At 38.2% G+C, this 21958-nt stretch overlaps 2 protein-coding genes across 5 annotated transcripts in view; both read right to left on the reverse strand.

Moving 5' to 3' along the window:
• Positions 1 to 2789, reverse strand: part of CycG (cyclin G) — a 47852-nt gene extending 45063 nt beyond the window's left edge. For 2 of the 4 annotated variants that reach the window (XM_073090776.1, XM_073090777.1), the window contains exons 1-2: positions 2629 to 2788; positions 2273 to 2426 (exon numbers count right to left, since the gene is read on the reverse strand). The gene's annotated coding sequence lies outside the window, so the exon portion shown is untranslated. Of the gene's footprint in view, positions 1 to 2022; positions 2195 to 2272; positions 2452 to 2628 lie in introns of those variants that run through there. The other 2 variants (XM_073090778.1, XM_073090779.1) reach the window with 2 other exon arrangements.
• Positions 2790 to 3826: 1037 nt separating this feature from the next.
• On the reverse strand, positions 3827 to 21682 carry LOC140755356 (uncharacterized). Its single transcript, XM_073090551.1, has 15 exons — positions 21310 to 21682; positions 19703 to 19804; positions 18797 to 18921; positions 17738 to 17848; positions 16081 to 16222; positions 14800 to 14906; positions 14091 to 14207; positions 13148 to 13319; positions 12591 to 13080; positions 12340 to 12483; positions 11856 to 11955; positions 11211 to 11260; positions 10692 to 10893; positions 8902 to 9058; positions 3827 to 7974 (listed from the first exon to the last, which is right to left on the reverse strand). Exons 1-15 carry the CDS (start codon positions 21469 to 21471, stop codon positions 5806 to 5808), a joined length of 4350 nt encoding a protein of 1449 aa, XP_072946652.1. The 5' UTR covers positions 21472 to 21682; the 3' UTR covers positions 3827 to 5805.
• Between the last annotated feature and the right edge of the window lie 276 nt (positions 21683 to 21958).

Genomic DNA, 21958 nt, shown 5'->3' on the forward strand with positions numbered 1-21958 from the left:
TTATTATTACACACTTGGCCAGCGCGGTGAAGTATGGCCTATTCCTTCTCATTCTGAGAGTAGACCCTATTTTATATTGTAGATGTACTAATTACATCTAGGGTGCAGTTCCCCTGGTTTTAAGTGGCCTCTGCTGTTCATGGACATCTTTAATCAACCCCGGATAGCAGTCCTACTTGATGACACAGATGCTGAGGACTAAGGAACACTTTGTATAGTGTATCCTGCCACACATCAAACCAGAACAGCATTTCTATACTGTTATAACAGAAATAGATGTATCGGTGCCCACGGAGACAACCACAAAGGGCTCTACAGCCCTTAGCACTGTTTTTAAAGCCTATTTACATTTTATGAGAAACATTTTAAGTCATGTCTGTCAGTTCATAAAAGTTTTGAAATAAGTTATAGTTATAGTCCGCGTAAAACTGCTAGTCCGCTCTGAATATCGAAATAAATCGCGTCGCCATAGTAAATTGTATGACTACACCTGCTCGCAACAACTTCAGAGCAGGCTAGCAGATCGGCAAGGACTATACCTATCTAGTAGTTAATAAAAATTACGATCCAATTATAGTTCATATTATAGGTAGGAATGTTTATTCTAGGTAGGAATTAATTAAATTTAATTATAGCCAGATTATAATTAAATTTTATCCTTTAAAAATGTTAAGGAAAATTATGTATTGGGAAATCCATGCTCAAAATATAATTTACAATCGCAACTGATATTCTGATTGCGCAATATCATAAGGAAATTGTTAAATTTCAATTTTGGGCTGTCAATTACACCACAATTATGAAGCATTGTAAAATGGAATAAAACGCATCCAAAAATGACATAAATCTCTATTACTATCACTAGTAGAAGAAGAACTTTTTGATAGTACAAAATTAACTTCTCTTTAATGGTCCCAGGTTCAAATCCTAGGCATATACTTGTGACACTTGTGTGCACATTAGGAATCAATAACCTTCCTGAGGGAAGTTGGCGACCCTTGAGAATGCTTCCACACATTTTCCTTCGTCATTATAGCAAGTTATAATAAATTTCTTATATACATACTAGCTGACCCGGCAAACGTTGTGTTGCCATATAAATAAAAAAAAATGTTAAGGGTGAGCAACCCTTATAACTTACGGGTTTGAAAAATAGATAGAATACTTCAAACTGCAATGGTAGCGAATTCTGTCGAATTCAATGTGAAACATTCCAAAAGCAACAACTACTTACAACTTACTTACTTACTACTTAATTAAAAAAACCTATTCCCACAGACTAAATTGTGAATCTAAACCATTCTCAAGTCCCCTTGAACACACACAACAAATTTCATCAAAATCAGTCCAGTTGTTTAGAGGAGTTCAGTGACATACACACGCACATAAGAAATATATATACAAAGATAACTTTGAGATACAAAATATACATGTCTGGGATTTGAACCTCGGACCAATCGAATGAAATACCTAACCTAGCCTCTAGATAGTATGGTGGAAAATATTCCACACATATAGGCCATAGACTGATTAATGACGATGAATCAAGAAAACCCATATCACACATAGAAGAATCTTAATATTCAATCCCTTCAAAAGGTTCTAATAATAGTTAAAAATAAAGCAACAGCTGCTATGTGTCATAAACCTGTTGAGACAAGTTATAGTGATACAAGAACAGTACAGAACATTCTAGACTTTAGAAATAGTACTATAGTATTAAAGGTTCTTTTAAAAGGGCTTTCATACTACGGGCGTTTAGATATTCTAGATAACTCATATACAGTAATACTAGTGTCTAAAAATACAGAATTTCGTTTTTTTATCTGCTTGTTTTGTACTGCGATTTCACTCACATACAAGGCAACGTGATTATGCAAATATATACGGTATTTCAACAAAAGAAGACACTGGTTGACCCAAAACTGGTTACGTTAAGCAAGTTAACAAAGGAACGGTTTTCACACAAAAACTTCACTAAAACTTGGCGAAAGTTGCGCGTACAAGCAATTTAGCACTCACCCGTAAGCTTACGTCGTTTTTGGCGCCGAAAACACACTTGTTAAGTAAATTTTTGTTTCAACACTCCAGAAAAAAAAACTACTTCGCGCGTATGACAGATGACTGATGGTAGATTCCGAAAAGGACAAAGATGGCCGCCAGAATATTCGACGAATTACGTCATATGGCGGGAAACTCAAATTGCTTATACGGAACAATTATTATTTCTGTATAAATCAACACGTATTTTAGTAATAAATATGCAACTTACCTCATAAAATGTTGGTATATGTGAGATATTTGATCTGTTTCAGCGGAGTCTTAATACATTAGGAAGGTTCAATTCAGTCCGATTCCGTGCGAGGTTGCCAAGCCGTTATTGCGTCAGAAAAGTAGTATCGTTCACAATCACACATTTCAAGACACTGGAACATAATTTATTACTTATTCCTGTTGAAAGTAACCACACAATCGACTGAATAAATCAGAACATGATAAGAACGTAATTAAAACTAATTTAAAATCAAACGAAACTATGTAAGAAGAGCGGCAACGTCGCGTTATGTTTTCACTATTTTGGACAAAGAAAACTAGTAAGAATTAAAAAATATTATTTTTAATAACAACCTTTTGTTTATAATAAACTTTAACCGACGAGTAACAAATCCAAATGCTTCGGAATTTTTAACGAAAACACTGTTTACCGATGCACTGTACAAAAATAACTGACCAATTTCGATTCGATTTCAAACTTGTTTTGTTTCGTTCCAATAGCGTAGTAAACAAAGAATTGGGGTAACAGTGTTGCCATACCTTGCTTTAGTAATTAAAAATTCTACCATATTTAAAGTTTTAATACTCCCGAGTTTTTAATTTTTATATTACTGAAGTACTTGATGTTCATTTTAAATTCGAATTTATTTTAAATCGTAAATTGTTAACGGTGATATTATAAATAGTGGTGCTATGCGATACGTAACTGAAGACTTTTTATCTTTCGAATCTCGATAAGTAATTTCTTTTAGATTCAAGCAAGCTTTGGCTAGCAATAAGGAAAAGAAAGTTTAAAAGGCTGGAACCGTTTATTGTTCAGTTCTTCACCACCACTATACCTATTTCTACCTAATAACAGCAGTTGAGCGCCGCTTTTTTAGGTAGACGGTGTGGTATGGGAGGCATATTTATCCGAGGTGGTCTAATTTAGCCCTCCGGGGTAAAAACGCTCCTGTGGCTGATTTCAAGTAAGATTCTTTAGGTAGTAGGGATGATTATAAATGTATATACGTAGCAACTACTTACCATTAGGTGGACTGCATGCTAGGTTTGCTTCTCTATTATAAAAAATAAAATAATAATGGTAGGCCTCAATTTGGGATTAATTCAACTGTAGCGACTTCCCGCTACTCGTCAAGAGATGGCGGTACTGAATCACGCTGTCGAAGTTTTCTAAACATCTTGCATATATACAAGCTTCTAACTGAGAATGTCGGAGCACGGCCGCTCCCCGGGCATGATCACCTAGCCCACAGGGAGATCTCCATTTACCAAATAACAAATTTCAGTATAGAATAAATTCCAGATATGAAAATGTTTTTACGTACGACACTAATACTTAAATAAAAACACCAAGTTAAAAAATTGCTCTATTTATGAACCCTGTATCTTTGTTCTGAATGTTCCTTTAAAATAGCTTTAGGATTTTTAATACAGATTTCTTAAAAAATAGGGTTCAAAAATTTGGTTAGTAAACAATTTTAGAGCAATAAAATTAACACATACTATAAAAATGGTTTAAATAAGAAGTAGGCAGAAATAAAACGATAAATTTAAATAAGTAAATTTACTTTAATAGTAAATAAAAAACACTATAAATACTAAAACATACACTATGTGATATTATGACAGTACTATAAAAATCTACTAAAATAGTAGAAACTCTTAAATGCTAGCAACATTATTATTATAACAGATGTTCGGTAGCTAACAATGAATTTATGTCAACTCCAACATCCTTTATTTTCAAATAACTATTAAATAAAAATAACTCCACCTGTTTTACTACACAATTATTCCGTTAATAGTAAAATAATCACTTTAATCTTAAAACCTTACAATACAAAATAATAATATTAAGTAATATAACTTTATCAGCAACATAATACAATATTTCTGTATAAAATGCTAAAAATGAAGGCACATCTTTATATATATATAATTTCTTATGTGCGTGTGTATGTCATTGAACTCCTCCTAAACGACTGGACTGATTTTCATAAAATTTGTTGTGTGTGTTCATGAGGACTTTAAAATGGTTTAGATTCACAATTTAGTTCGTGGGAAAACGTTTTATTAATTAATTTTTAATTCGTAAGTAGTTATAGAATCGGAAACTATGCATTTGATCAAGTGATGATCTTTAGCAAAGTTGTTGTCCAAGAGCCCACGAGGGTTTGGGAGTTGGTAAGACCAATTTTCGACAGATGGCACCACTGTCGTTCCAATGCAGGTACAAATTTTCCGTTTTATGTATGTCATATTATTTCTTTAAAATGCGGGCGAAGCCGCGGGTACCACTAGTACATTTTATAAAATCATAAATTACGTTCAACTTGATTCTACATAAGACTTCTCAATTTATAATTATATTCTACTAGACCTTGTGACGTTTTGACTTCAATTCTATATAAGTAATTACATCAATATTAATTCGGCGTCGTTCTGGTTTGAAGGGTAACATTAATATTTAGACATGTAATAATACTGACATTTAAATATTTTGTAATGCGATTGAATGTTATATTATTTATTAATTAATTAATGCACTTGACAACTCAATAGAATGACGAATCTTTGACATGTATAATAAATTTTAAAAAATGTATATATGTTAGATGTTAACAGTAAATATATGTTGTCCTATGTAACGTATGTAATGTAATGTAATGTATGTAATGTAACCTAATATAAATTAATGCTGCTCTCTAGTACTTTTGCGACGCCCTCTCAGGGCATCACATATCTCTTATATTATGTTGTAAGTTGTGTGTGTATTTTGCAATAAATAAATAATAATAATAACATAATTTAAAGAAAGTCCCATTTAGTCCAAGTCAGTATCCATTGCCACCCTTGAGGTCAAAAGTAAGCCTTATACAAGTGTTCCTTACCACCCTTCAAAGTGCTACACCGTTTTCAGAAAATGGTTTTTTTTTTATAATATAGAAGTAGCAGACGAGCATGCAGTCCACCTGATGGTAAGTGGCTACTGCCGCCCATGGACATCTGTAATCAACCCCAGATAGGATTAGATATTCCTACCTGAGGTCGGCCACAGATGCGCCGCTACTCCTGAGGACTAAGCTGGAACGCCTCGGAAAAGTCTGTCTCCCTTACCACACCCTTCAAACCAGAACACAGCAGCGCCTAACACTGCTGCTAGGTGTGACATTAGCGCCACACTACAAAATTCTACCTTCAAATTTCGGAGATAAGTAGAAATTCTGAAGTCTAACTAAACTACGTGAATTTCGAAGATTCGAAACAATTTCTTTTATTTTTTTCTTATTACACGCTTTCTACTCCCACAGCTCCACGCTAGGATTCTCTGTATCGTGGGTACCATGGACATTGGACACACATATCCACAGAAACAGGAACGTGGACACACAGAGACAAATACACCCAGACCCAGATATCTAAATTCATCATTCAGGCATCTGTTTGGCCGGGGATCGAACCCCGGACCCTCTACCCGTCAGATCGGTATGGTGACTGCTCCGCTACGCTTATTATCAAACCTCTACTCTAAGTAGATTTCGGGGTACTCTTGAAAAAGCTACTAATATTAGTTTGAACTAAATTGTCTGTGCGTTTTTCAGTTTTCACATATTTCCTCTTGACCGGAGTATTGTCTTCAGGTTTCATAATAACATCCTTCGGAGATGTCACCTCCGGAGAATATTTCAGAACGTACTGCTTCAGGACTTTTGGTGTGTTTTTCACTTTTTTCGACTTTTTTCTTTCGTCTGTTATTTTCAAATTTAACTGCTCTTTCCGCCATTTGATTTTGACTTTGAATCCACGGTTTTGTATCGATAGTTTCTTATTTTTCTTATATTGTACCTTCACTTTACTAAGAATTTTATTTTTTCTACTTTCGGGCCTTTTTTTATCAACTTTGTTAACTAAATCATTGTTCTTATCTGTTTTACTATCAAAATTAGTATTTTCTGTCAAATCAATTATATCTTTATGACAATCATTTTTAAAATTTTTAATTAATCTCCTCTTTTTATTTTTAATAACAAAATCTTCTTTACTATTTTCATTATTATCCTCTGAAACCATCTCAGAACCTTTAGTAGATTTAATTTTTAAACCAATATTATTTTTGGAAATATTTTTCAAATTAGATTTATTATTAACAGACTTTTTAGGTTTGATTTCCAAAACAGCGTCACTATTTTTTCTTTTTCTTTTCAAACTAAGTTTATCTTTTTTCTTTTTAGAAATTTTATCATCATCTGCATTAGTAACAAAATTTTTGGTTTTATTTTCCAAAATCCCATCAATATCCGAATTATCTTTTAATTTTCGTTTCAAACTCAAATTCCGTCTCTTTCTCACATCGTCTATCTCTGTCTTAACAAGTGACAGATCGATGACGTCACTCAAATTTTGAGTTTCGAAATCAACTGTCTCTTTTTCAATACAATCTTCAATCATCTTTTTCTTTTCATCAATACTACCCTCTCTTTCCATCATTCTATTTTCATTACCATCCACATTATCTGTATAATTTTGTCTCTTTCCATCATTACTGTCTTCTTTTGATATAACCCGTCTCTTTTCAATATCCTCCCCTATTGTCTGTCTCTTTCCCTCACTACTATCCTTTCTATTTATTGTTCGTCGTCTCTTTTTATCAACTCTCCTGCTTAATCTTCGTCTGTTTTTACCAATACCGTTCTCTCTATGTATTCTCTGTCTCTTTCCATCCATATCACCGTCTCTCTCTGCCACCATCAAACTTATTTCAACATTTCTAATAGTTATACTGTGTCTCTTTTGTTCAATAACGTTTTCTCTTTCTGACATTACCTCTGTGTTTTCACTATTATCTTCTCTATCTATTATTATCTGTCTCTTTTCAATACTATCCTCCTCTCTGTCTATTCCCTGTCTATTATCACCACCACTGTTATCTCGCTCTATTATTAGCTGTCTCTGTTCCTCATTATCATCATTTAGCTCAATTAATCTTCCCCTTTCCTCACTACCTTCACTAACCGACATATTCCATCTCTTTCCCTCACCACTAGCTTCACTATCTAACATTTTCTGTCTCTTTCCCTCACTACTACCTTCACTAACCGACATATTCCCTCTCTTTCCCTCACCAATACATTCACTCTCCGACATTTTTCGTCTCTGCTCCTCACTATTGCCACCACACACTCTCTGTCTCTTTTCCTCGCTACTATCTTCACTACCTGACATTGTCCGTCTCTTTTCCTCACCAATACCTTCATTACCTGACATTTCCTGTGTCTTTTCCACACGACTATCTTTACAATCATATATTTCCCGTCTCTCTTCCTCACTACTATGATCTCTCTCTGATATTTTACTCCTTTCATCACTACCCAACGTTTCCTGTTTTTCCACACTTCCCCTACCCTTCCCACCCCCACCCTCAGACATCCTCCGTCTCTTTCCCCCACTAGCATCCCTCTCTAGCCGTCTCTTTCTAACACTGCAGTTAGTCTCATACGCATCTCTAGCAAAATCAATAGCAGTACGGAGAGAACTCGAATCCACTTTAGTTTCAATATGTCGATGTTTGAAGTTGCAAATAAAATCGTTTTTGTTTTTACTGTATTGCAATTTCAGTGCTTTTGTTGGACTTTCGTTCGACTCTTTATGAGTGATTGGAGTTAGTTCTTGAGCTGCGTTTTCGTAATTAAGGTTTTCCTGGAAAAATAACAAAAAAATCAAAAATTTTACATTATAATCGAAAATCGAAATACCTATATATTGATCTACATACTGATAATAATATTAATATTGATAAGGGCCTTTTTTATATAAAGAAATAAAAGGTTTGACAACCTTTTCTTTCGCTGACTAAGTCGTATTAACATATTAATAGGCATATAAAAATACGAGCTTTTTCCCGCGGCTTCGCTCGCGTTACGAAGTAATATTTGCATCCCCTATTTTATCCCCTTGGGGGTAGAATTGATCAAAATCCTTTCTAAGCGGATGCCTACGTCATAACATCTACCTGCATGCCACATGTCAGTCCGATCCGTCCAGTGGTTTGGGCTGTGCGTTGATAGATCACTATGTCAGTCAGTCACCTTTGAGTTATATATATTTAGATTTTAAATTGACACTCGCTATAACGGTGATTAAAAAAATCGTAATGTAAGCCATAGATCTCTTCGGTGCACCATAGTGAGTATGGCAGACTAGGCTTGAAAAATAAAAGTTCTCAAAAGTATCATCATCATCATCAACCCATTACTGTCTCATTTCATACACTTTAAAACCAGCGATAGCCTAGTGGTTAAGAAACTCGACCTCTCGATCGAGGGGTCCGAGGTTCAAATCCCAAACGCACCTCTAATTTTTCAGTTATGTGCGTATTAGAAATTAATTATCACTTGCTTAAACTGTGAAGGAAAACATTGTGAGGAAACCTGCATACCTGAGAAATCTTAAAAAAACGTTGTTAAAGGTATGTGAAGTCTACCAATACGCAGTTGTCCAGCGCGGTGGACTATGGCCTAATCCTTCTCATTGTGAGAGGAGACCCGTGCCATGCAGTAGGACAATAATGGGTTGATGATGATGATGACATAGACACAAAAATAAGATATTCCCGTAAGGCCGAACTTCCAACCATCTCTTAAATTTTTGTTTTAAAAAAATGTTTATTACCTTACAGTCTTCAACTGTTATATCCACCTTCTTTGGAGAGTTCCATTCTTTAAGCGGCTCCTTACTTTTCGGATCTTTTAGGTTATTATTGAGAAACTCTTCCAAGATTTTACTGCAAACAAAATTATTTAATTATTGAAGGTAGAAAACTCTCTGTGGTTCGTCTACGGCACCACCGTCACACCTATTTCTGTTATAACAGCAGTGTAGCGCTGTTGTGTACTGATTTGAAGTGTGGTAAGAGACATACTTTTCCGAGGCGTTCCAGCTTAGTCCTCGGGGCAGCGGCGCATCTGTGACTTGTAACTATTGTAATATAACACCCCCGCATAACAAAAAAGAAAATAACCCTTGATCTTATATGCATGCATACTCAAAGGGTAAAAGTGAAATTATATTATTAAGCCTCTGCTATTTGTCCGTCTGTCACAGGGCTGTAAACATGGGGTAGTCATACAAAAAACCGCTATTTATCGACGTTTTTCACTTTATCTATTGAACCGTAATAGGTAGTCAAATTTTCACAATGCATTCACTTCTATGGCCATTAATTTTCAACTTCTTTTGATGTGAAACATCTTTCGCACGTAAAACCGATTTCTGGCGTGGCGACGCATGCCGTGGCGACGCGTCGCCATGCTATACGATGGTATATATATAGTCTATATGCAGTAGTGTGTACGGTGTGGCGACGCGTCGCCATGCGGATCGTAATATTTGATTTTATCATTATGACATATTTAGTTCCTATCACAATATGTTCTTTTCTGCATATTACTTTTACAAAATAATGTCGATGTTTCACATCTGCCAGGCGTCCCGTGACGGCTCACATTGTTTTTTTTATTTTTAGTACTAGTTTTTGCCCGCAGCTTCGCCCGCGTTTAAAAGAAAATAATATAACATACTAACATACATACAACTGAAAATTCATTCCTTCAACTTTGCTCAAGATCATCACTTGATCAAATGCATAGTTTACGATTCAATCCTTACTAATATCGATTAAAATAATCGATGTTTTATGTCCAAAAGATCGATCCTCCGATTAATCGATCTTAGATCGCCATCCCTAGTTCCCGTGGGATTTCCGGGATAAAAACTATCCTATGTCCTTTCTCGGGTCTCAGACTATCTTTGTACAAAATTTCATTAAAATCGGTTCAGTGGTTTGGGCGTAAAGAAAAGACAACCAGACAGACAGACAGAGACTTTCGGATTTATAATATTAGTAAGGAAGTAAGGATTTGTTGTTATAGCGGCCACTGTTATGCATCCTCTGTAAAAATTTCATGTGTCTATCTATTACGGTTCAGGAGATAGAGCCCTGTGACAGACGGACAGACAGTAAAAGGCTTAGTAATAGGGTTCCGCTTTTACCCTTTGGGTACAACCCTAAAAAAAGATGTAGAATGTGTGCCCTTCGTATGTGGGTTTAACTCACACTTGGCCTTTATACCTTCTTACAACCTCTTAAAAGAAATAAAACTAAATATAAATATAGTTTAAAAAACTAAAAACCACGCACAAGGAAAATCTTTAATCCTGATTCCTGACGATCCTCATAAGCAGAAAGGGATACAATTAAAATCGTGTATTGTCATCGGTTCTTGATAATTGTTCAAAATTTTAAATTAATCGGACCGTTCAAAGTGGGTAAAAATAGAGTTCAAAGATTCCGTTACATACATAGATACAACCCAAGGTAATAAAAGCGTGTTAAAAAACTATAATATCCAACTTACTTAACAATCGCAGCTTTAATCACCCTAGGGGCTGGTCTCCGGAGCCTCTCCCGGAGCGCCACCAGCTGGCCACCTTGCACCTGATGCTGTACAGCCTCCAGCACCTTCATCGGAGACAGCGGTGTGGTAGCTGTGGACTCCACTCTCCTCTTGGGTGACTTCAGGTTTAGGTCCAAACGACTGGTTTCGATTTTTGAGGTGTCTGAAATGGAGATGATAACAGTATAAAGAATCGGGGAATTCAAATTCATATTGAAAACTCATTTATTCAAAATTTATTCATATATACAAATTACTAGCTGACCCGACAAAACTTGTGTTGCCATATAAATAAAAAAATGTTAAAGATGAACAACCCTTATCACTTAGGGATATGAAAAATAGATAGTAGCCGATTTTCACACCTACTGAATATGCATATAATAAATTTGGTGGAAATCGGTAAAGCCGTTTCTGAGGAGTGCGGTCACTGTGTGACACGAGAATTTTTTATATAAGATATACAAATTAAGGTCTTACCTTGACTGTTTTCTTGTTGGTTTTGGGTAAGTATCCTCGAACTAGATGGACTGTGGAAAAAATAAAATTTTATTAATTAAGAAAGAATGAAAAATACTTATTTGGGAACTTGTAACACAGTATATTTGCAAATAGACAAACATATTTATTGAAGTTAAAAAGGTGAAGAGAAAAATCTGCCCTACCAAAAGCCCCACTGCTGGGCATGGGTCTCTTCTCAGAGGGTTTAGAGTAGACCACGAATGGGCAAAGTTTTACTATTCGGTTTCTTTAGTTATCGATTTGTATATTACATTTTTAGTATTATAGCGATGGCATGTGTCAAAATGGGCCTATTAAATTGTGACGACTATAGTCGGGCCAATATTCAATAGTAAAATTTTATATACTCGTAGTTAAGTATTAAAAATATTATAATTTTTTTATTACCAAAATACATATTATTATATTTTGCTAATAACATATTATTAGACATCCAGGGCGTTCCAGCTTCGACCTCAGGGGTAGTGGCGCATCTGCGGCCGACCTCAGCCCTAATCCCATCTGGGATTGATTACAGATGTCCATGCGCAGTAGCATACCATCAGGTGGACTGCATGCTCGTCTGCTACTCCTATATTATAGATAAGGCTACTATAAACATACCGAGAGTTGTTGAAGGGCCTCCTCTTGGTTCGTCGTAGGGACATCCTGCTAGGCATTATCGGTCCTTGGCGGACCTCGGAGGCTTGCTCTTGTAGTTGAACTGCAAAGGAACATAAGATGAACTGCAAAACAAAATACTAAATGTGGCTGAAATGCTTGTGATTTGACTCCAGAGGCATTGTCACATTCTGTTATAAAAATGTAGCTGCTGTTCTGGTTTGAAGTATAGTAGGAGACACTATACGTGGCGTTTCAGTTTAGTCCTCAGGGGTAGCGGCACATCTGTGGCCGACCTCAGGTAGGAATATCTAATCCTATCTGGGGTTGATTACAGATGTCCATGGGCGGCAGTAGCCACTTATCATCAAATGGACTACATGGTACGTCTGCTACTCCTATACTATAAACAAAAAATCTGATAAAACACGTTTCAGTATAACATTCCCCTTCACAACCACCCAAAACACTCCCCTCCGCAACCTACCACTCTCGATGCCAGCGACCAGTCCGTCCAGGTCCTCTGGCGCGGCCGGGCGGCACGTGCTGCATACATATATACTGTTGTTATCGCCGCTGTCCGTACACTCCTTATAAAACATTCCCCTCTGACTCCTTATAAAACATTCCTCTGCATCCATACAAAAATTCGCCTTCCACATCCACCCGTAACATTCCCCTCTACAACTACCCACAACACTCCCCTCCACAACTACCCACAACACTCCCCTCCATAACCATCCAAACATCCAAAACACTCCCCTCCATAACCACCCAAACATCCAAAACACTCCCCTCCATAACCACCCAAACATCCAAAACACTCCCCTCCATAACCATCCAAACCACTCCCCTCCATACCCATCCAAACATCCAAAACACTCTCCTCCATAACCATCCAAACCACTCCCCTCCATAACCATCCAAACCACTCCCCTCCATACCCATCCAAACATCCAAAACACTCCCCTCCATAACCATCCAAACATCCAAAACACTCCCCTCCATAACCACCCAAACATCCAAAACACTCCCCTCCATAACCACCCAAACATCCAAAACACTCCCCTCCATAACCATCCAAACATCCAAAACACTCCCCTCCATAACCACCCAAACATCCAAAACACTCCCCTCCATAACCATCCAAACATCCAAAACACTCCCCTCCATAACCATCCAAACATCCAAAACACTCCCCTCCATAACCACCCAAACATCCAAAACACTCCCCTCCATAACCATCCAAACATCCAAAACACTCCCCTCCATAACCACCCAAACATCCAAAACACTCCCCTCCACAACCTACCACTCTCGATGCTAGCGACCAGTCCGTCCAGGTCCTCGGGCGCGGCCGGGCGGCACGTGCTGCATACATGTATACTGGTGCTCTCGCCGCTGTCCGCACATCCCGCGTGGACAGCAGTGGAGCCGCACAGGATGCACAGTTTCAGGTCCCAGGTTCTGTAAATAGCAAAACTTTCTAATTATTACAGTCCGCGCCAAACTACTAGTCCGCTCTGAGGTTGTTGCGAACAGGTGTGTATGGCGACGCGATTCATTTCTATATTCAGAGCGGACTAGCACTTTTACGCGGACTATATCATTATAGTATATTTTGTTTATAACATTGAATTAGCATTCATTTCACCTGATGGTAATGCATGGCATGACTTCTTTTATAATATAGGAGTAGTAGACGAGCATGCAGTCAACCTCAGATAAGATTACATTCTTACCTGAGCTCAACTCACAGATGTGCCACTACCCATAAGGACTATGTTGGAACGCCTCGGAGAAGTATGTCTCCCCTACCTATACCCTTCGAACCGAAACACAGCAGTGCTTAACACTTGTTATTAGGCACTCTATCTATTATGGTTCAGCAAATAGAGCCCTGTGACAGACGGACAGACAGCGGAGGCTTAGTAATAGGATTCAGTTTTTACTCTTTATGGAACCGTAAAAGGCTCTATGTAAATTTCAAGTGTATATCTATTACACTTCCAGAGATAGAGCTCCGTGACAGACAGACAGCGTAGGCTTAGTAATAAGGTATAGTCCACGCCAAACTACTAGTCCGCTCTGAGGTTGCGAGCAGGTGTAGTCATAAAATTTGCTATGGCGACGCGATTCATTTCTATATTCTGAGCGGACTAGCAGTTTTACGCGGACTATACCATTTTTACTCTTGGTGTACGGAATCTTCACAAAATTGTATTATTTCCTACATACCCAGTATCAGCGCTATGTGCCCGTCCAAGGGGACAGTTGCAAGCCACAGCACAGCATGAAGCGGGTCGTTCATATATGTCTGCGAAGGCACCCTGCTCCAACTCCCAGGCTGCATCGCTGGAAGGAAATTATATGTTTTCTTTATAATATAGCAGACGAGCATTCAGTTCACCTGATGGTACCTAAGTGGCTACTGCCTGCCCACTTGACGTTGGCCATAGCGTTACTCCTGAGGACTAAGCTGGAACGCCTCGGATAAGTATGTCTCCCTTACCACACCTCAAAACATTAAGCAGCGCTTAACACTGCTGTTATAACAGAAATAAGTGTGACGGTGGTGCCGCCGGAGTCGACGATATCTCAAAAACAAATCACTATCGGCTAACTCTACTTTTACTCCTCCAAGGGAATGTATCGAATTTTTAGTAATCCTGTTTCACCCGCGTTAGTTCTTTTTAACGCAGGTGAAACCGCGGGGCACATGAAATCTTATATATAAAATTCTCGTGTCACAATGTTAGTTACCGTACTCCTCCGAAACGGCTTACCGATTTTCAACACATTTTATATGCATATTCAGTAGGTCTGAGAATCGGATACTATCTGTTTTTCATACCCCTAAGTGATAAGGGTTGTTCACCCTTAACACTTTTTTATTTATATGGCAACACAACGTTTGCCGGGTCAGCTAGTAAAGATATAAACTCACCGGTCCGGTACATAGTAGCCCTGGTCGATGACCGCTTTGTAGAAGATGTCCTTGTCGTTGCAAAGTGGGCACTTCAGGTAGTGCATACCGGCACTCAACGCCATACGCTGTGGAGTTAAGATACGCTTTATATTACTGTCTTACTAGTGGGCATATTACATTTTTTGATAATATAGGAGCAGTCCACCTGATGGTATAGTCCGCGCCAAACTGGTAGACCGCTCTGAACATAGAAATGAGTCGCGTCACAACAGCAAATTGTAGATATTACGATTGACGAGGACAGCGTCTCCTCCTCACCCGCGGGGACATCGCATAGTTAATGTTCCCTTACTGTTGCTACAGAGTATACGCTTGTAGTTGTGTTCGACCGGATTGGCTCTCCGACTACACCTGCTCGCAACAACTTCAGAGCGGACTAGCAGTTTGGCGCGGACTATAAGTGGCAACTGTTGTCGATGGACATCTGTAAGCAACTCCATATAGAACAGGAATCACCTAAAGCCGATCACATTATCACTCCTGAGGACTAAAATGGCCTGATATGTAAATCAGATTTTTCTATTGAAACGCAAGAATTGCTTTACGCTAGACATAGGTGTCGCGATGGTATAGTTCTCGCCAAACTGCCAGTCCGCTCTGAAGTTGTTGCGAGCATGTGTAGTCATACTATTTGCTATGGCGTTCCTGCAGTTTCACGCGAACTATACCTACTTTAACTTTAGAAAAAGTTACTATTGCCGTCCATGGACATCTGTTATCAACCCTAAATAAGATTCCTGCCAGAGATCAGCCACGGGTGCTCTGTTACCTGTGATTAAGTTGAAACGCCTTGGATAAGCATGTCTCCCTTACCACACTTCAAACCAAAACATAGCAGTGCTTAATACTGCTGTTATAACAGAAATAGGCGGTGGTGCCGCCGGAGTCGAACTACAGTGGGTTCTACCATTTTTAGTGTTGTATTTTTAGAAATGCGAGTCGGAAGCAATTGTGGGACCCTCAGACAGCAGTCGGGGCAGCTCCCTAAAGGTACACCTTTAGACAGCAGTCAGGGCATTTCCCAGGGTGCACCCTCAGGGTAGCAGGGCAGCTCCCTAAGGGTGCATTCTCAGAGCGCAGTCAAGACAGCTCCTTGTGTTGACCCTTGGGGAGCAGTTGGGGCAGCTCCCAGGATGCACCCTTAGACAGCACTCAGGGCAGCTCCCTAAGGGTGTACCCTCAGACAGCAGTCCGGGCAGCTCCCAGGCTGCAGCCGAGGGCTCCGGGCTCGGGGCTGACCTGCAGACAGGGGCGGTGCAGCCAGGCGTCGCGCGCGCAGCAGGGCGGCCAGAACGACTGCGGCGCCGGCAGCCCCGCCACACGCTCGCAGCACACCACGCACGCACACTCTGCTGACAATACCAATTTTGATGTGAAACATCTATAGCCGCACGTAAAACCGATTTCTGGCGTGGCGACGCATGCCCTATTACCGAAGTCACTAAATAAAAGAATTAAGTAGTCACGATTTGAAATAAATTCGTAAATTTTTGTATTTAATGAAAATAAATGTTTATTCAATAAATAGTCATCGTTATCTGGAAAAAATCGTAATATTTTATTTTATCATTATGACATATTTAGTTCCTATCACAATATGTTCTTTTCTGCATATTACTTTTACAAAATAATGTCGAACTTCCACATGTGCCAGGCGTCCCGTGACGGCTCACATTTTTTTTTGTTATAATATAGGAGTAGCAGACGAACATGCAGTCCACCTGATGGTAAGTGGCTCCTGTAACACGATAGCAGTTATACTTCTTGAGGTCACAACGAAGCAAAAAACATATAGTCTTAGCAGAGAAACATGCATTCCAGCTGATAGTACGTGGCTACTGTTACACATATCTGCAATCAACCCCAGATAGTGTAAAATTCTAACTGAAGTCAGCTACACACACACACACACTGCAGACAACACCAATTGTAGTTAAACTTCTTTAGACCACAAAAAAAATATAGTAGTAGATGAGCACGCAGTCCACCTGATGATGGTAAATAAGACGCGAAAAATAATCCTTACTAATACTAATATTATAAATCCGAAAGTAACTCAGTCTGTCTGTCTGGTTGTCGCTTCTTCACGCCTAAACCACTGAACCGATTTTAATGAAATTTTGTACACAGATAGTCTGAGATCCGAGAAAGGACATAGGATAGTTTTTATCCCGAAAATCCCACGGGAACTAGGGATAGCGATCTAAGATCGATTAATCGGAGAATCGATCTTTTGGACCAAAAAGTCGATTATTTTAATCGATATTAGTAAGGGTTGAATCGTAAACTATACATTTGCTCAAGTGATGATCTGTAACAAAGTCGTCCATGAGCCCACGAAGGTTTCAAAGTTGGTACGACCAATTCTCGCCATATGGCGCCACTTTCATTCCAATGAAGGTACGAATTTTCAGTTTTATGTATGTTAGTATGTCATATTATTTCCTTTGAAACGCGAGCGAAGCCGCGGGCTATAACTAGTAATATAGTACGAGTAGTAGCAGTCAAGCCAGAAATACAGTGTGACAGTAGTGCCCCTGGAGTCAAATACCAAACCATACTTCTCTTAACACCATTGAAGGTGGTAGAACTTTCAGTGTTACGACTCCAGCAACACCACCGCTACATCTATTTCAACCTAATAACAGCAGTGTTAAACACAGGTATGTGACATTGCAACTCAGCCCTCAGGGTTATCATAGGGCTAGCAGCGCATCTGTGCTCGACCTTGGGTAGGAATCTAATCTTATCTGTGGTTGATTACAGATGTCCACTTACCACAAGGTGGACTACATGTTCGTCTGCTACTCCCATATCATAAAAAAATTAAAATACATTCTATTACAAATTGAACTCACCATCAGTACTGCTTCCATCTATTTCAGAGTTTCCACACCCATTTTTACTTCTCAATTGTTCCTGCCTCTTCATGGCTAATCTTAACTTTACTTTCGGTAGTATGTAGTCAGCTACCTTCTGTTTTGGTGCGTGGAGAACACAGAATGATCTGGAATGTAATTAAATGTTTGTTTTATACTTTAAGTATGTTATTGTGCAATCTACCTGTACCCTTAGTATGAGTTTTTACAAAAATGACTGTTTTGGTATTTGTTTACGTATTTGCCCATACATTGCCAACCAGCGCCCCTAGCGGACTGTATCAGATCTGATTAGAAATTTATGGGAAATATGTAAACAAATACAAAAACAGTCATTTTCGTAAAAACGTAAAATCATACTAAGAGTACTGATGGTAAGAGGATGAAGAACTCTTTGTGGTTCGACTTAGATGGCACAACTGCCACACCTATTTCTGTTATAACAGCAGTGTTAAGTGCTGATGTGTTCTAATTTGAAGGGAGTAAGGTAGAAATACTTATCTGAGGTGAGTTTAGTCCTCAGAGATAGCGGCACATCTATGGCCAAAATCAGATAGAAATCTAATCTTATTCTAGATTGATCACAGATGTCCATATGCGACAGTAACCTCTGTATCACACCCTTCAAACCAGAACACAGCAGCGCTTAAAATACCCCTACTATTATTAGGCAGACATAGGTTTGGTGATAGTGCCGCCGAAGTCGAACCACAGAGTATCGTAGCACTTTCAAAATTTTGTAAATTCCTGCAATTAAATGCATTTTTATAGAAATACCAAGTTATACATTTAGTAGAGTCCGTGCCAAACTTCTAGTCCGCTCTGAATATAGAAATGAGTCACATCGCAACAGCATATTGTAGATATATGCGAGACTGTGAAGCGCGACTCCCCGGCATCCTCTGCTGTCCGCTCTCTCCCGCAGGTACATAGCGTAGTTAGTGTGCCCTTACTGATGCTACGAATATACGCTTGTAGTTGTGTTCAACTTCATTGGCTGACTACACCTGAGTGCAACAACTTCAGGGCGGACTAGATGTTTGGCACGTACTATACTATCAAACAAGTGTCCTTACTTGTAATTCCCGTAAAACAGTGACACAGCATTCTTCTCCCTACCACAGGGCAGGTGGAACTGTTTCCGGCACTGCGCCACACAGCACCCCATGTTGGCACCATCGCGGTTGCAATAGGAACATTTCTGAAAATAATATTTATTGTATTTAGATGGCACTAGTACAATATTTAGTTTAAAATTGAAAAAAAAAAACAAGCCCACTGAGTTTCTTACAGGATCTCCTCAGTAGAGGTCGCGTTCCGATCCGGCAGTAGTTTAAGAAAAATATTGTAGTTTAATAAAACTGACAATTTGTAAGTACCGTCATTGGCCTATACAAAAATAAATATATTTCGTTCATTTCATTTCATGTGCGCCTGTGTGCGTGCGCTAACACAGCCATAGAAGTAAATGTATTGTGAAAATTTGAACTGTCTACTTATTATGGTTCAGTAGAAAAAGGGATAAAGTAAAAAAATGGCAGTTTTTCATTCATAAAGCTACCCATTCAATTTCAACATTTTTTGTTAGTATTTGTTGTTATAGCGGCCACCGTTGCTCACACATTTGAACACTTATTTGTTAATTTTTTTTAACCTGTGACACAAATCATGGTCTCCTAGCAATTAGACTTTGCAGTAGGCTCCGTACATATTTGAAGTTTGAATGCTTTGATGTTCACTCGAAAAACTGACACCAAATGGCAAAGCGCAAATATTTGAAGCAAGCTTTGAACAAATACACAAATGCCTTTGCTTAACTGTGTTCAAATATGTCTTCAAATGTTTGTGCTATGTCTGACACAGGCTTTAAACATACTCTGTAAAATTTCAAGTGTCTTTCTATTACAGTTTCAGAGATGTTGGTACCGCTGGAGTCAAACCACAAAGGGTTTTCAATCTTCAAAATTCTAAATATTACTTACATGCTTCTTGCTCCTCTCAACCTCAGCCAGAATATCCTGGTACCGGAAACCAAACAGGCCTTCATCTTCGCTGACCTTCTGGACCAGGCAGCAGGACAGGAGCTGGAGAAAGGTCACAATTGAGAACCTATTATTATTTAGTCAATTAAGCTTTGGATACATTGGCTTTTGGGATGGGAAGGTGTCACCATCACACTTGAATACGTACATAATGTGTATGTAATGTTATTTTTTATAATATAGGAGTAGCAGACGAGCCTGCAGTTCACGTGATGGTAAGTGGCTACTGCCGCCTATGGACATCTGTAATCAACCCCAGATAGGATATTCCTACCTGAGGTCGGCCACACATGCGCTGCCATCCCTGAGGACTATGCTGTAATGCCTCGGAACCACACCCTTCAAACCTTAACACAGCAGCGCTTAATTCTGCTGTTATGAGGCAGAAATAGGTATGATGGTGGTGCCGCCAGAGTTAAACCACAAAGGCTACTATCACCTTCAATAAATACATTTACAAGTTTGCAAAGCTGCGAAATTTCGCTTCTGATGCATCACTACTCAAGTTTTTAAATCTAATGTACTAGGACAAACTAAATGGGCTTATGTGGTAAAGAAGCCATCTACAATCTATATGAATTATCATTATTTTTGTTAAAAATTGAAGTAGTGAGCAGCAGTCACCTAATGGCAAGTGATATAACATTGTCCTATAATAGGAGCATAGATTAGTAAAGATTACTCACTACTAACAAGAAAATGTACCCAGTTTTGAGAATTGAAATAGTTGCGTAAAAAAGTTTTGCCACGTCTCCGTGCTAAAATGTCCCTAAAATATTTGAAATAATTATTTATTTATTATGTAAATTACACAGTATTAGTTATTTATTCGTAAATTTTATCTAAAAATGTTTTATTTGTCAAGAATAAAAAAAAAGAATTTACTAAAAAGCCGTTTCTGGCTTCATTCAATTTCAATGCGGCGAAGTATCTTTACTAATCTATGAATAGGAGCGAAAAGCTGTTGTTTGGGTTTGAAGGGTTTTGTAAAGCTGAGGCATTTCAGCTTAGTCAGAGTAAACTTGAAAGTTTACTAACAATAACAATTTAATTTATTTAGTGTAATAACATTAGTAGTTGCAGTAGTAGTCATGTAACTACTATTAAGTCAACTGCAAGCTCAATCCTTACTAATATTATAAATCCGAAAGTAACTCTGTCTTTCTGTCTGTCTGGTTGTCTCTTCTTCACTCCTAGACCACTGAACCGATTTTAATGAAATTTTGTACAAAGATAGTCTGAGACCCGAGAAAGGACATAGGGTATTTTTTATCCCGGAAATCCCACGGGAACTAGGGATGGCGATCTAAGATCGATTAATCGGAGAATCGGTCTTTTGGACCCAAAACATCGATTATTTTAATCGATATTAGTAAGGATTGAATCGTAAACTATGCATTTGATCAAGTGATGATCTTTAGAAAAGTTGAAAGTACGAATTTACAGTTTTATGTATGTTAGTATGTTATATTATTTTCTATTAAACGCGGGCGAAGCCGCGGGCAAAAATTAGTACTCAAATAGGTCACTTAATTTATGTAACTTACCGCGCAAAAGTAATGGCATAGTATGTCTCCTATGGCGTATAACTTGCCATAAATGATCTCATCGTCCACCGCGCGCTGGCAGAAGACACAGGGACCAATATTTGTAGCTAATTTTGCTCGATACGTACTTCGCTTACACTTCCCACCTTTTACGGAAGCCATTTTTCTTACAAAAAGTAAGGGCTACATTTCACCGTAAAATAATAAGACACACGCACAATATCACAAAACACTTTTAACACACTTTGTCGAGATGCTCATGCACTACAAATATACACTTATTATGGGTAGTTATCATTCTTAAATCTTAAAACTGCTGAAGTCATCTGTGATGTAAAAGTATTATCAAAACATTTTATGACGTTTGCCCGGTTGACCGGTTCGCCGACCTGCTGTTTCGGCGGGAGTTTTTTTTAATAACGTTCAGAAATTCTTCCAATTTTTATTAATTAATTTATATTTGTATTTTGGTACAATATTTTAAATAATTGTATTATATTTGTATAATCTTCTTTCTAAAAGATATATTCGTGAAATTTGTACATTTCTATTGTACATTTGTACATTCATAAGCAGACATTTTATGAAAGATTAAACAATAAAAAAAAAAATAAGATGAAAAATAATTTAATACAAATACAGTTAATTA

The sequence above is a fragment of the Epargyreus clarus genome, unplaced genomic scaffold (assembly GCF_041222505.1).
Source record: "Epargyreus clarus isolate Ecla_fem2 unplaced genomic scaffold, WU_Ecla_fem_2.2 ptg000033l, whole genome shotgun sequence".
NCBI classification, from domain to species: domain Eukaryota; kingdom Metazoa; phylum Arthropoda; class Insecta; order Lepidoptera; family Hesperiidae; genus Epargyreus; species Epargyreus clarus.